The 14,450-nt window shown below is 41.7% G+C and overlaps 1 protein-coding gene across 2 annotated transcripts in view; it reads right to left on the bottom strand.

Annotated features, from left to right (window-relative positions):
* The window catches only part of DAW1 (dynein assembly factor with WD repeats 1), a 35,560-nt gene extending 24,910 nt beyond the window's left edge, over positions 1-10,650 (bottom strand). Inside the window, exons 1-5 of one of the 2 annotated variants that reach the window (XM_019978043.2) lie at positions 10,534-10,600; positions 5,929-5,984; positions 4,982-5,054; positions 2,904-3,048; positions 1,269-1,327 (exon numbers count right to left, since the gene is read on the bottom strand). In XM_019978043.2, coding sequence (XP_019833602.1) covers positions 1,269-1,327; positions 2,904-3,048; positions 4,982-5,049 — 272 coding nt within the window. In that variant the 5' untranslated portion in view covers positions 5,050-5,054; positions 5,929-5,984; positions 10,534-10,600. Of the gene's footprint in view, positions 1-1,268; positions 1,328-2,903; positions 3,049-4,981; positions 5,055-5,928; positions 5,985-10,533 lie in introns of both variants that reach the window. The other variant, XM_019978037.2, reaches the window with a different exon arrangement.
* Positions 10,651-14,450: the final 3,800 nt, after the last annotated feature.

Here is a 14,450-nt window from a genome sequence, read left to right as displayed (position 1 = left end):
AAAATAATTAAAACTATATCCCATTTCTGGGCATATATTTGAAGGAAATGGGATCAGGATCTTGTAGAAATGCCTATACTCCCATGTCCACTGTAGCACTGTTCACTATGACTGTGATATGGAAATAACCTGAATATCTGCCAAAGGATGAACAGGCGAAGAAAATGTGGTATATATCTATAGGCAGATCGATAGATACAATGAAATATTATTCACCTTTGAGAAAGAAGGTGACCCTGCCATTTGCTGCTGCATGGGCAAACCTGAGGGACATGATGCTAAGTGAAATAAGCCAGACACCGAAGGACAAATGTCACATAATCTCACGTATATGTGGAATCTAAACAAGAGCAACAAAAGAGTTGAACTCACAGAAGCAGAACAGTAGTTATCAGGGGCTGGGGAGGTGGGAGAAATGAGGAAACACTGGTCAAAGGGTACAAAGTTGCAGTTATGTAAGAGGAGTAAGTCTAGAGATCTACTGTACACCCAGGATGACTGTAGGTAATAATACTGTGATGAATACTGGGAATACCCTGACAGAATAGATTTCAGGCCCACCAAAAATGGTAACCCTGTGGAGATAAGATGTTAATATCCTTGACTATCCTAAACATTTCACTATGCATATGTATCAAATCAACATGTTGCATATATCATGGGTGCCAGCACTCAGTTGCTCAGTCATGTCCGAGTCTTGGCGACCCCATGGACTGCAGCCTGCCAGGCTCCTCTGTTCATGGGGATTCTCCAGGCAAGAATACTGGAGTGGGTTGCCATACCCTCCTCACATTATGGGTAGGCAATTTTTACTTTAAAAAAAGATTTGTATCCCTTGGTTGTTAAAAACTGGAAATTTAAAAAAAAAAAAAAAAAAAAAACAGAAATAGACATACACACAGAAATAAATAAGCAGTGCACAGAAGATTTTAGGACATTGAGACGGCTCTGTGTGATAACATAGCACTGGATTGATGTCGTTATACATTTGCCAGCCCACGGAATGTACAAAACCAAGAGCGAACCCTAATGAGTACTATGAACTTTCAGTGATACTGACGGGTCAATATAGCTCAACAGTTGCAACAGATGTAGGTCTCTGTGGGAGATGGTGATGGTGACAGAAGCTGCTGGGGGGTGGGGATGCAAGGCAGAAGTTATTCATAGAGAGGGAATCTCTGCACCTTCTGCTCAATTTTGCTGTGAACCTAAAGCTGCTCTAAGAAAATAAATTCAATAATTTTTTTTTAATAAACAGAGGACCTTACCATGAGCCTGATTTATTAAGTGCAACATTAGTCAGTGGCAGTATATGTGCTCTGAGAACCTTCAATAAAAGAAAACACCATTTATTTCAAACTCGAACAAAATTATTCAGCTCATTCATTTTAACTTCCAACCAATGAAGACATTCAAATGCATCTTAATTATACACAATAAATGGATAGTATCCAATATTTGAACAAAGGAGGAAAATACATAGGACTTCCTGTTATTAAGACCAGTAACATCTGGAGGTTACAAATAATTACAGAAGCATGATCAACTCTATGTTTTCTATCAATTTGCCTTGAGATAGATTATAGCTATGAGATACAAATAGCTGTTGTTCTGTTGCTCAGTTGTGTCTGACTCTTTGCGACCCCATGGTCTATAGCACACCAGGCTTCCCTGTGCTTCACTAGCTCCCAGCGTTTGCTTGAACTGATGTCCACTGAGTCAATGTTGCCATCCAACCATCTCATCCTTTGTTGCCCTCTTCTCCTCCTGCCCTCAATCTTTCCCAGCACCAGGGTCTTTTCACTAATTTATATTCTCTTTCACATATTGTACATGGTTTGTATATATGTATAAACAGTATATATAGGAAATAAACCAAAGATGTTGCAAATACAGATTAACAACGAATTATTACTTTTTGAATCTTAAAGCTTCTTTAGAGTCGGGATATGTCATGGAATTTATATTCCCATCCCTACGTTGCCTAGCGCATAGTGGATGCTTTATATTTATTGAATGAATATACTTAAATTGGACCATCTGTTTTTAGGTAGGATGACTGGCCAGACTGGAACAGTCCTAATTATGTCTACTGCCAGAGTGTAACTATTAATAGTGTCCTCCTTCACTATCAAAATATTCCCTTTGAAAGATAAATTTCAAGGCCATCTAAGTTATAGAGCTCATATTTGAAGTAAAATAGTGCCACCTGCTGGAAAAAGAATTATTACAAGAATGACCATCTTTCACTAAGCTGAAAGAAGGAATACAGAAAATTGTTGAATACTTCACATCAGACAAAATATGCTGAGTATATAAATAACAAGTATATATAAGTCATAAGAAATAAAATCAGTGTAATATAATCATTTCTAGAATAAAGCATTAAATGTTGTTAAATAATAAAGAAAAATGAAAGCTGTTATTGAAGTAATAAATGACATTTATTTTAATTTAGTTGCCAAGATTATAGATGAAAATAAGCATATCTTTATGGAATTAAAATTATTATACAATCCATATCAATAAATAATTTACTGAAATATAGTTTAGTTCATATGGAAGCAAAAAATTTGAAATGTTGATACACCATGAAATACATCTTAATATTACTCCAACTGGAAAAAAATTTTAATTATTCAATAACTTAGAGCTACTTTAATGATTATTCTTTAGACTTATCATTATAAAGCAAAGTTAAAGTTACTAATGCAAATATTTATTGAACCTGTCAAGAAACCAATTTTTGAATTTTATTCATTCATTCAACAAACATTTAAGATTTAGTCTTAGCAAAAATGTGGGGGACCTGAAAGAAAACATGATTTATATTTTATTTCAGACTATCAGAATTAAGTAATTCATTAAAGTTCTTCTACTTAGTATCTTTAAACGTGCATTACCTTAAACAGATAGAATTTGTGGTTGCTGTGCTGTCCGAGTTTATTTTGTAATCTCTGTATTAAAAGTTTGACCTGGTCTGATCGTGAAGCCGTGATGAGAGGTTCTGCTTTCTGTATCTCTTCTACTAATGCACTGACATCTGTACTGAAATTCATCAAAAAATAAAAAGTTACTTTTTTCTATGTCAGAAATTGCATATACATTCACTACATGAAAGATTGCATTGCTTTATGAAGTTCAAGATTTATAAATTGTCAACAGCATCATCATGTTCACCAAGAGATTTCCAGGGCAAAGAAAAATCACAGAAATCAATAAAGAGCATCTTGGCACGGATGAAAGCTGCCTGGGTTCTCTTCAATGCCTTTCCATTACCTGAGACTTTGCTCGAGGAAGGTGTGCAAAGATTCTGATTTGCTCATCTAAGAAGGCCAAGTGCTGCTTCTAAACAAGAGCTCTTTTATTTTTTTTTTCCTGTTTCTCTCTTTTTTTAAAAAAAAATATATATTAAAGTTGCCCAATCCTACTTTACTTACCTTGTTACCTATGATCTCCCATGTAATCCTATAACAACCCTCTAAAATTTAGTGCTTTTCATAATTATTTCGGGGATGAAGAAACTGAGGTTCAGAAAGTTTTAATTTGCTGTATTTTGGGGGAAAGAGAAAGTACCTCACTAAAACATTCAAAGAACTATCATGATTATTAATTTCTTAATGCTATAACATTATCTCCCTGAAAGAGAACCAGTGTGAAAAATACAGATGCAAGTTTCTCCAGCATTCAAATAATCTGCAGCAATTCTAGTAAATTTTGCTAGTTCAGAATATTAATTCAAGACAAATAATAATGTCTGTATACCACAAAACATCCAGAATAGAGTCATTTTGCAAAACACATCCCCAAATCAAGAAAGGATTCACGGACCAGGCTGCTGTGGGAGAGGTTGGCCAACGGCCTCCAGTTGCAGCTCCTTCAGGATTCACATCAGAGTTTGAGCCGAGGGCTTGCTCTTCTTTGCAGCCCTCAGCCCCTGGCTAAGCAAGAGCGCCACACAAGAGCCTGGCCACTTCTGCCCTTGAGCCTGGCCATTTCCCCTTCTGCCCAACCCTGCCTAATTCTCTGATCTGTCCTGGGGTCACCTCCCAGCAACCTTGTACTCGCCTACTTCTGTCTCAGCATATGCATTAGAAATGCATAGTCTAATAGGCATCCTCCTTTTCATAAATAAACATGTCCTGAGCTCCAGGTTTGTGCAAGGCACTGAACTAGGAGACCCTTTATTCAATTAACATTGATTACTTGCCAAAAGTTAGGCTCAGGGAATGTCCAAGATATGGTGCCAGCTCTCAAGCAATACAGTCTTTCAGAATAAGAGTGAATATTTGGAATGGAAATGAATCAGAGATGGTTCCTGACGATGACTTTGAAAAACTCAGGGGTCAACAGAGTTAGACCTGCATAAGAATTCAAAAGATAATAATGCCTCTTGGAAAGATTTTCAACAAATGTTATGAATCAAAACAGATTTTCAAACCAAAAGGTTTATTTTTTTAAATAAGGTTGGTTTGGGAAGAAGAAAAGGACAGACTGATAATCCTTTTTCCATGCCCTCCTCATTCAGCAAGAGCCACGTATGGTCACTTCAGTCATGTTCAACTTTTGGGGACCCCATGGACTGTAGTCCGCCAAGCTCCTCTGCTCATGGGATTTCCCAGACAAGAATACTGGGGTGATTTTTATTCCCTCCTCCAGGGGATCGTCCCAACCCGGGGATCAAACCCACATCTCCTGTGTCTCCTACATTGCAAGGATCAAACCCACATCTCCTGTGTCTCCTACATTGCAAGCATTTGCATTTACATTACATTTACCGCTGAGCCACCCCAGAAGCCCATTCAGCAAGACACTAATATAAAACTCACTGAAACAAACAGGAAATAATACACCCAGAACAATTTTTTTAGTAATGTATTGTCTGTAGTTTTATGAGCTTGTCTACACACCATCCTATGTCAGGGTTTCCCAATAATGATTTTGGATATGAAATACATGCTGCATTATATAGCTACCTTACCTGGGATCAAGATCAAGCAAGTCTATGGATTTGGTCTTTAATTGTCCACTTTTTTCATATTCCAACATAATTCCTAAAAAATAAACAAATATATTATAAAACACTTATGATGACAGCCTAGGCCAAAAGTTAACCTACTTAGATACAATTTTTTCTTTTTTTTCCATTTTTGAAATTTTTCAACATAAAACATATGCATATATTCAATAAATAATTGAGTAAATAAATAATGTAACATTAAGTAATATAATCACTCATAACTCAAAGAAAGGTTGGAAAGAACTTAGCACTTCAGAGCCCACACAGCATAATCCATTTTCCTAAATAGGTGCATTTTCAAAATCTAGCAAGCAAATTAGCAAAATTGTTTTCCTTATTCACAACTATCTTATTCTTAATAAGATGAAAAACGTTAAACATTTGTATGCCAACTACTAAAAATTAGTTGGGTTTCTGTAAAAATGAATCCAGAAAATAGAGTGCAAAATCTGAAACGTGTACATTTATACGACTGCTTCACTGTGACAAGACATTACGGCAGTATGCTCACTGAACTCCAATACCAGCAAGAGGCTGTGACATGTGCAATGAAAAGTACAAGCAGAAAATAGATAAAGATGCTTCCAGGAATACACGTTGTTCGTCAGAGACTGTTTCACACAGTATCTTAATATTCTTGATCTTCTCCTGGCTGAACCATAGGTAATGTGTGATTTCCAAAACACTTGGGTAAGAAGATGACCACCCCTCCCCAAATCTGCAATGTACCAAAAGGCCAAGCTTCAAAAGGTAAAATAGTATTGCTTACCCAGCTCATATTCAATCAACAGAAACCTTTAAAGTGCACAAAATACCAACCAGTTCACCCTGCCGCTTATTTAGATCCTTCTTCTGGCCAAAGAACAAGGGGCCCACATGCAATAAATAAATGACAAAGATCGTCATACCTGAGTCAACTGAAAAGCATGTATTCAACACCTACTCTTTACAAAGCAACGAGATTCTGAAGAATAAAAAATAGGGAAAGCCCCAAGTTTGATTACCCACATTACTGCTACGTTCCTTTAGTCTTCGGGAATCTAGGTTAGGGAGAGGAATTATTCAGTGGATGCCAACAAAAGAATGCTCCTGACCTATATGCTATTCAAAAGAGGGTGGGAGGACTGAAATTAAAAGATTAGGAGGTGAGACATAATTGCTTTATGCACAGAAGGGATAAAGATAACATGAAAATTATTCAGTGGTGAGCCATACTTTTCCTATTTGATAATGTTATTTAACACCCACCTGCTATTCAGTAGTACCTTGGAAACTTGCAATATCATGTGGCTTTCCAAAGATCAGAATTTAAGTATCTAACATGCTAAGTGAGATGATCTTATTTATTATAAGACAATCATTAAGGCAATAGTCACAACCATAAGTCTAAAGCTTTTACTTGAGTTTACTTGCTTTTAGAATTCTGGATTTAGAGTCTGACCCACTCACATTTCAAGGTGGATTCTACACATTCTGCTTAACCCACATCATCTCATTTAAACCATTCATTTATTTAACAAATATGTGAGCACTCATTTATGCACCCAGCTCTACTAGAGGCTCATTTAGAGGTTCTACTTTAGGAGCTACAGATACCATTGTAAGTGAAATTAGCAAAGTCCTTGCCCTCATGAAGTTGATATTCTAGTCGGGGAGACTAAGCAAGATAAAAAAGTAAAATTTATTTTGGTTGAATTGAGATAATGCTAAGAAAAGACAAAGCAAGGAAGAGGGTTCTGAAATACCATGAGGAGAAGTTGCAAATTCTAGGAAGGAGGGGACTTTACTTTATTCACTTTACTTATGTTTTATTTAAAAAAAAAAAAAAAAAAAAGCTAAAGAAGCTAAAAGTAACAATATCCAGGGGAAGATTATTCCAAGCAAAAAACCAGCAACTGCAGAGACCCTGACTGGGGGCATGCCTCGCCCACCCGAGGAACACAAAGCAGAGAAGTGTTGCTGGAGAGGGAGTGAAGTCAGAGAGGCCAAAGCGGGTGCATCCTATCTGGTCTTGGGCATCATGCCCCTTCCATTTTAAAAGAAATGAAAGCCCATAAAACCCAAAAAAAAAAAAAATAAATAAAAGAAATGAAAGCCACTGAAGGGCTGGAGAAGAATGGTGACGTAATCAGATTTTTGCTTTAACAGACTCACCTCCACAGAAGCGGGGCAAGTATAGAGCCTCTAGCAATAAAAAGAATGGTGGCCATGATTCTGAAGAGAAGTTGTTGAACTCTGTATATATTTTGGAGGTGAACTGGCAGAGTTTGTCCCTGGACCAAACAGGGAGTGAGCTAGAAAGGAGAAAAAGACAAGTCTACGGTTTTGGCAGAAGTAAGTGGAAGAATGGAGCTTCCATTGACTGACAGGAGGTGGACCATCAGAGGCCCCATGTGAGATGTTATGTTGGACATCTGAATGAAGAACCAGGCAGGCAGTCAGGTACTTAGGACTACTCAGGATGATTTTTAAGCCTTGAGAATAGATGAGACTGTCCAGCAAATGAATAGAGTTAGAGAAGTCCCCAATGGCTCAGCAGATAAAGAATCTACCTGCAATGCAGGAGACACAGGAGATGTGGGTTCAATCTCTAGGCTGAGAAGGTGTCCCTGGAGGAGGAAATGCCACCCACTCCAGTATACTTGCCTGGGAAATTCCATGGACAGAAGAGCCTGGTGGGCTACAGTCCAAAGAGTCACAAAGAGTCCAACATGACTGAGCATGACCATGGACGGATGGGGAGAAGTCCAAGGACAAAACTCAGGGACACTCCAACATTAAGATCAGAAAGAAGAGGACAAGTGAACAAGATAGACCAAGGAGTGACAATGAGGCAGAAGAAAACATGGAACGTGTGTCCTGGAAGTCACAGGAGGGCAGAGTGAAGCCAATGGATCAAGTGCTGCTGCCCGGTCAAAAAAGACAAAGACTGAGATGAGATGTGGCCAGTGGATTCAGCATTACTGGAGGTGATCATTGAGGATCTTGAACAGTTTCAGTGGATCAGTGAGGGTGAAACCATGATAGGAGTGAGTTCAAGACAAAAGGGAAAAGAGAAATTGGGGACAACATTCTTTTCAAGGAGGTTCACTCCCAAGAGAGATTTGAGAGACTAGCTAAAGGGAGTCAGTAGACGTATGGGATAAGTGTTATTACCACCACCTGACTAATGCCTTAACAAATCAAAACCAAACATCCTTAAGTTCCACATTTTCACATGCTGATATCCAGTTATTCTTTTAATTAATTTTAATTGGAAACTTAAGAGGGAAAAAAACTGAGTGTCCTTACTACAAACTTGCTAATAGCTTCATGTCAAAGTTGCACTCATGCAGGGAGGCAGAAGGAAGATCTCCTGAGTTTTTAAACATTTATTTTAAAATCACAAGTACTATGTCTGGATCAACCTCATTTATGATACACATTCATTTACTAATAAACTCACTCCATAAACACTGAGGGCCTCCTATAAGCCAGAGTCTCTTTTACAGCTGAAGAAGAGACGAGGTCTCAGTTCTCATGGAGCTTACATTTTATGGGAAAGAGGGAGTCATTCAAAGCACAGACAATAAATGTACTTTGATAAATAAAAGACAATAAAACAAAATGGCTGAGAGTAAGATCAATGAGGGGAAGTGCTTCTTTGAATAGTGATAATGGAGGGTCTCTGAGTAGGTGACACTGATCAAGACCAAATGAAGAAAAGTGGCCAAAGTCTAGGGACGTCTGAGTCCAGAAAGAGAGACTGATGAGTGAAATGCCCTCCATGAAGTCTTGGAAGAGCATTTAAAGAAATCTGAAGTGTAGTGAGTGTAAGCTAAATCCTACAGAGTATGGATCTTATTTTGAATATAATGAAAAACTATTAGAGATGCTGAGTCCAGATTCCACTGGCTGTTAGTGACATATAGACTGTGGAGGATGGAGTTAAACCAGGAATCCAGTTGACAAGCCCAGGGATGAAGGAAGAAGAAGCGCTGGCAGGTGGGATGGAGATAGGGATAGAGGTGAAAGCAGGAAAGTGTGTGGGGTCAAGGAACTCGTGCCAAGGAAATGAGAAGAATGTGACAGACTCACAAAATACTTTGAAAGTAGAGCTGACAGCATTTGTTAATGAACTGGGTGTGGGAGTGCAGAGAGGGTCAGTGAATCACAAGAGAGAAACAAAGGATGGCTGAGGTTTCTGCCAGAAAAAGTGGATGGGGTGGTGATGCCATCGATGGACTGGGCCCAGCCTGAAAGAGCTACATAACTAGGAGGGGACTGGAGAAAATGACCCATGAGGTCTGTGCCTATTAGACGTCTTCAGGGAGACTGTGAGTAAGCAGTTGGATGCATTACTGTGAACAGTGAGATATTCAGTGCTAAATTCTTTAAGTCCCACCCCTCCCAAAGTTATACTAAATCAAACCAGTCCAAAGTGATATCGCCCCCCATTTGACATCTTAAAGATAGTTTTTGTTCAGACTTTTCATTGAGCAAGTGGATTTTGTCTTCTACTGCCTTGTGGCAAGTTTTGAGGACTTTTTACTTTATATTTTTAGTTTCAATGTGAGTTCCAAATTAGACGCCAAGAATTCTGCTCCTATTTCTATCCTTGTCAATCTGTATGACCAGTGGACTTCACTTATCCTCTAAAGGTCAAGAGGGATAGGCAAGAGTGTCCTACTCTGCACTTGATTTTAGCCAAAAGACCAAGAAGCAACGGCCTACTCTAAAACTAGAGCATTCTAGCATTCTCTGGGTTTATTTCATAGTTCCTGAGCTCACTGGAACTTTTTAAAGCCCCATGTTGCAAGAGCACAAAGTGTCCACAGTAAAATGAAAGCCTTAGTCATTCAGTCCCGTCCGACTCCTTGCCAGCCCACCTACAAGAGCCTGCCATGGAATTCTCCAGGCAAGAATACTGGAGTGAGTTGCCATTCCCTTCTCCAGGGAATCTTCCCAACCCAGGAATCAAACCCAGGTCGCCCACATTGCAGGCAGATTCTTTACCATCTGAGCCAACAGGTAGAGCTTCAGTAAATGTGTCAGTGGATTGATATGTACAGTCTGGGATTCGGTCACTAAGGTAATATGCTTTTTAAGTATGCGTTTTTCTTCCCATACTCAACAAACCTTTACTTGATCATTCTGGTGCCTTTAAAATAAAAAACAATGTGACCTTTGTCAACGTCTTCCCTTTCATAAACAATATTCCACAACATCACTAATCGCCCCCTCTCCCTCCCCTTCCACTTCGTTCCTAAGTAACCAGAAAGCATTACAACTCAGCCATTTAAAAGATTAAGGACTTTCTTTAAAAAAAAAAAAAAAGTCTTTTTTTTTTTTTTTAAGTTTTGCGAACCCGAGTACAGCATCCGAAGCAGCGAAGAGCGCAAGTTAGGAAACACCAGGCTTCCCTAGGGATCACCCGCTCTGGACACCACCGCTCGGGCCCCAGCACTTTTCCTCTGCCCCAGACCCTCCCGGTGCAGACCTGCACGTGAAAGCAGAGGGGTCCCGGCCCGTACCTGGCGGGTAATACCGGAGCAGGAGGCTCTTGAGCTTCATTTTCTCGCTAGGGGACGACCAGCCAACCGACTTGGTCGCCATGGAAACGTCCAAACAGCGGACAGCTTCGGCGCGCATGCGCGGGGGCCACTGCCAGCTCCTGGGTCGCGGGGCTTGGAGTTCTAGCTGTTGGGGCTCATCCTGCCTCTCAGGCGTCTGGGGATTGGCTGGGAGGTTCCGGAGATGCGCGGGCGCAGAGCGCACCCTGCCCCCTCCGCCGCCCGCATCTGCCTGGGGGTTCCCGGGGCGGGATAGGGGGTCCAGGGTGCCGCGCAGGGAGAACACTCCCGCCCGCGCCGCCTTGGCCCGAATCTGCACCTCTCGGTGCAGGTGTACGGGGTGGGTGGACGAGCTCCCCTGGTGTCTTCAGTCAGGGTGATCTCACAAGGGGCGAGGCGCGGCCGAGGACCACGGGCCTCAGTTGCAGCCTGGACCACACAAGCTTTAATCCGCTGGCTTTCTAATCCGGAGGGTGGGAGTAAACTCCCGCTCGCGGTTACCATTCCTGGCCCCTCGTGTCCCTGCCCCAACAAAAGAAAAATGACCTCAGCGTGATCGCCTACATATCGGGTCGCTGTGCCACTGCTACTGCTGGTAAGTCACTTCAGTCGTGTCCGACTCTGTGCGACCCCATAGACGGCAGCCCACCAGGCTCCCCCGTCCCTGGGATTCTCTAACTCACAGTCCTCAGTTCAGTTCAGTCGCTCGGTCGTGTCCGACTCTTTGCGACCCCATGAATTGCAGTAGGCCAGGCCTCCCTGTCCATCACCAACTCCTGGAGTTCACTCAACTCACGTCCATTGAGTCGGTGATGCCATCCAGCCATCTCATCCTCTGTCCTCCCCTTTTCCTCCTGCTCGCAATCCCTCCCAGCATCAGAGTCTTTTCCAATGAGTCAACTCTTTGTATGAAGTGGCCAGAGTACTGGAGTTTCAGCTTTAGCATCATTCCTTCCAAAGAACACCCAGGGCTGATCTCCTTTAGAATGGACTGGTTGGATCTCCTTGCAGTCCAAGGGACTCTCAAGAGTCTTCTCCAACACCACAGTTCAAAAGCATCAATTCTTCGGCGCTCAGCTTTCTTCACAGTCCAACTTTCACATCCATACATGACCACTGGAAAAACCATAGCCTTGACTAGACGGACCTTTGTTGGCAATGTCTCTGCTTTTGAATATGCTATCTAGGTTGGTCATAACTTTCCTTCCAAGGAGTAAGCATCTTTTAATTTCTTGGCTGCAATCACCATCTGCAGTGATTTTGGAGCCCCCCAAAATAAAGTCTGAGTCCTAGAAAAGGTATTAAAAAGCAGAGACATCACTTTGCTGACAGACATCTGTGTAGCCAAAGCTATGGTTTTTCCAGTAGTCATGTATGGATGTGAGAGCTGGACCATAGAGAAAGCTGAGCATGGAAGAATTGATGCTTTTGAACTGTGGTGCTGGAGAAGACTCTTGAGAGTTCCTTAGACTTCAAGGAGATCAAACCAGTCAATCCTAAAAGTCACCTCTAGATCAGAGCCATTGGTTGTGAATGATATACAGAAATTTACAAAATTAAACCCCTACATTGTCCTGGTGATGATGATGAGTGCTCATCTCAGTATACAGAGAACCTCCTAAGACTCTAACAGGGCTTTAGCTGCTGCTGCTGCTAAGTCGTTCAGTCGTGTCCGACTCTGTGCGAGCCCATATAGGGCAGCCCACCAGGCTCCACTGTCCCTGGGATTCTCTAGGCAAGAACGCTGGAGTGGGTTGCCATGTCCTTCTCCAATGCTTTAGAGGCCTCCCTAAAAGTTGTGGGCTTCTCTGATGCTTGGTGGTAAAGAATCCGCCTGCCAGTGCAGGAGATTCAGGTTTGATCCCTGATCCAGGAAGATCCCTTGGAGAAGGAAATGGCAACCCACTCCAGTATTCTTGCCTGGAGAACCCCATGGACAGACAAAAGAACCTGGAGGGCTGTTGTCCCTAGGGTTGCAAAGGACTTGGCAACTGAAAAATAACAATGAAAAGTTGTAGAACACTTTTTATCAATTCATGGCATTCTGTGCTGATCTGACCATTGACCCTCTAGATCACCAATCGCCACACATACGGATTTGTACATATAAATGTAATATTCAACTCTGGGTTTCTTCCCACTGACAGCTGCCTTGAACTATCAGAAACTGAAAAGTTAATGATAATAATTTTATTGCCGCAAACCACTTCAGTCCAACGCATTGAAGCCACCCTGAAATTCAGTTCTCACAGTATGTCCCTGGACCAGTGGCAGCATCAGCATTACCTGGGAACCTGTTAGAAATGCACGTTTTTGCCCTACCTGACACCACCTACAGAATCAGAAGTCCTAGTGGTGAGGCCCAGCAGTTTGTGTTTAGATTAGCTTTCCTGGTGATGCTGATGAATGATGAAGTCTGAAAGCCATTGCACTAGTGTAGTAGGCTCAGCCAGGTCTGAGTGAAATTGGACATCCTCCCCCTGCCATCAGGCCTGTTTTGTATTCCAAACCATCTTCCCTGATTGTCAGGGACAGTAAACTGGTTGCTCAGAAGATGTGAATAAGACCCAGAAACAACATGGGAAGAGAGGGAATGCTTTGCATACTTGGGTTTCAGATGCTCCAAGACTCTGAGAGGGACCAGTGGACATCATACAGAGGGCTGGAGAAGAAGTCCCCTGGGAAGGAAGGCGGGGAGCAGGGCAATCTATACAGATGGGAGAAGGGGAAAAGGATGAAGGGAAGGAGGCAGGAGACAGTCTGGGGGATCCAGATTCAGCACTGATGAGAGACAGATGGGGCAGGAAGGGTTCCCGCTACAGTGGGGCTTGGTGTTTCCCTTTTGACTGCGTTTATCTTGGAGAGTCATGGCATCAGTGAAAAACTACATGACTAGTCCTCATTGAGAGTGGTAGGTTAAAAAGAGAAGTGCAGTTCCCTTCTGGAGAGAAAGACAATCCCTTCAGAAGATCAGAGCCTGATAGTAGAGGTCAGCTGTGCAGCCCAGTTAATAGCAGTCCGCCCCAGCAGACCCCCAAGCAAGGAACTGCATCAGAGTACAGACACACTGATGACACATCCCTTTTTACTTTTTTCCCAAGCCAGCCTCCATCCCACTGAAGACTATCAAAGCATCTGCTCTTTCCTAAGACCAGGAAACTGCTGGGGCCGAGGTCTGCTAAGTTTATCATTCAATCAGTGTGTATTGTGATCTGTGAGTTCCAGGCATGTTCCAATTACAAAGGGATCTAATTCTGAAAAAAAGTACTTCAGGGGACTCATTCATAGGAAGACTCAGACCTCAAATGGGTTTGAAATTATTGCATTTATGGAGAGGGGCACATCTCTAGGTGAGACCACACTGACGTTCACAGATGGGCTACTACTGAGAAGGGCAGGCATACCAGCAGGGCCGATTAACGAAGCTTTGCAGCTAGTGGTGATTCCTTAGCGTGCACTGCTTGACTGGAAGCCTCGTTCCGCCATCTACCAGCTGTGTGCTCTTGGGCATGGTCCATAATCCCTATGGCTTCAGTTTCCTCACTGGAATGACAGGAATGATCACAGGTTCTGAATAACAGAGTTGTTCTTGCTGAGTCTGGCTCATTCAGAAACATTCTGTAACTATCAAGGATGATAATGATAACAATAAGCACTTATTATCCTATGATTGTGTGTTTCAAATTGGGGAAAGAATGTGTCCATATTGTTCCTATTGAAACTGATCGTCTAGATAAAAAATGACTCTGGCAATCACTTACATTCAATTTGGAGTCTTTTGTATGATATTTAACAATAGGTATGCTTTACTACTTATGACATTTTGCATTATTCTAACAGGTGGCTCAGTGGTAAAGTATCCACCTGCCAGTGCAGGA

The sequence above is a fragment of the Bos indicus genome, chromosome 2, assembly GCF_029378745.1.
Source record: "Bos indicus isolate NIAB-ARS_2022 breed Sahiwal x Tharparkar chromosome 2, NIAB-ARS_B.indTharparkar_mat_pri_1.0, whole genome shotgun sequence".
Taxonomy (NCBI): Eukaryota; Metazoa; Chordata; class Mammalia; order Artiodactyla; family Bovidae; genus Bos; species Bos indicus.
Note: the sequence above shows the minus strand (reverse complement) of the source record. Positions and strands in the feature narration are given on the sequence as shown.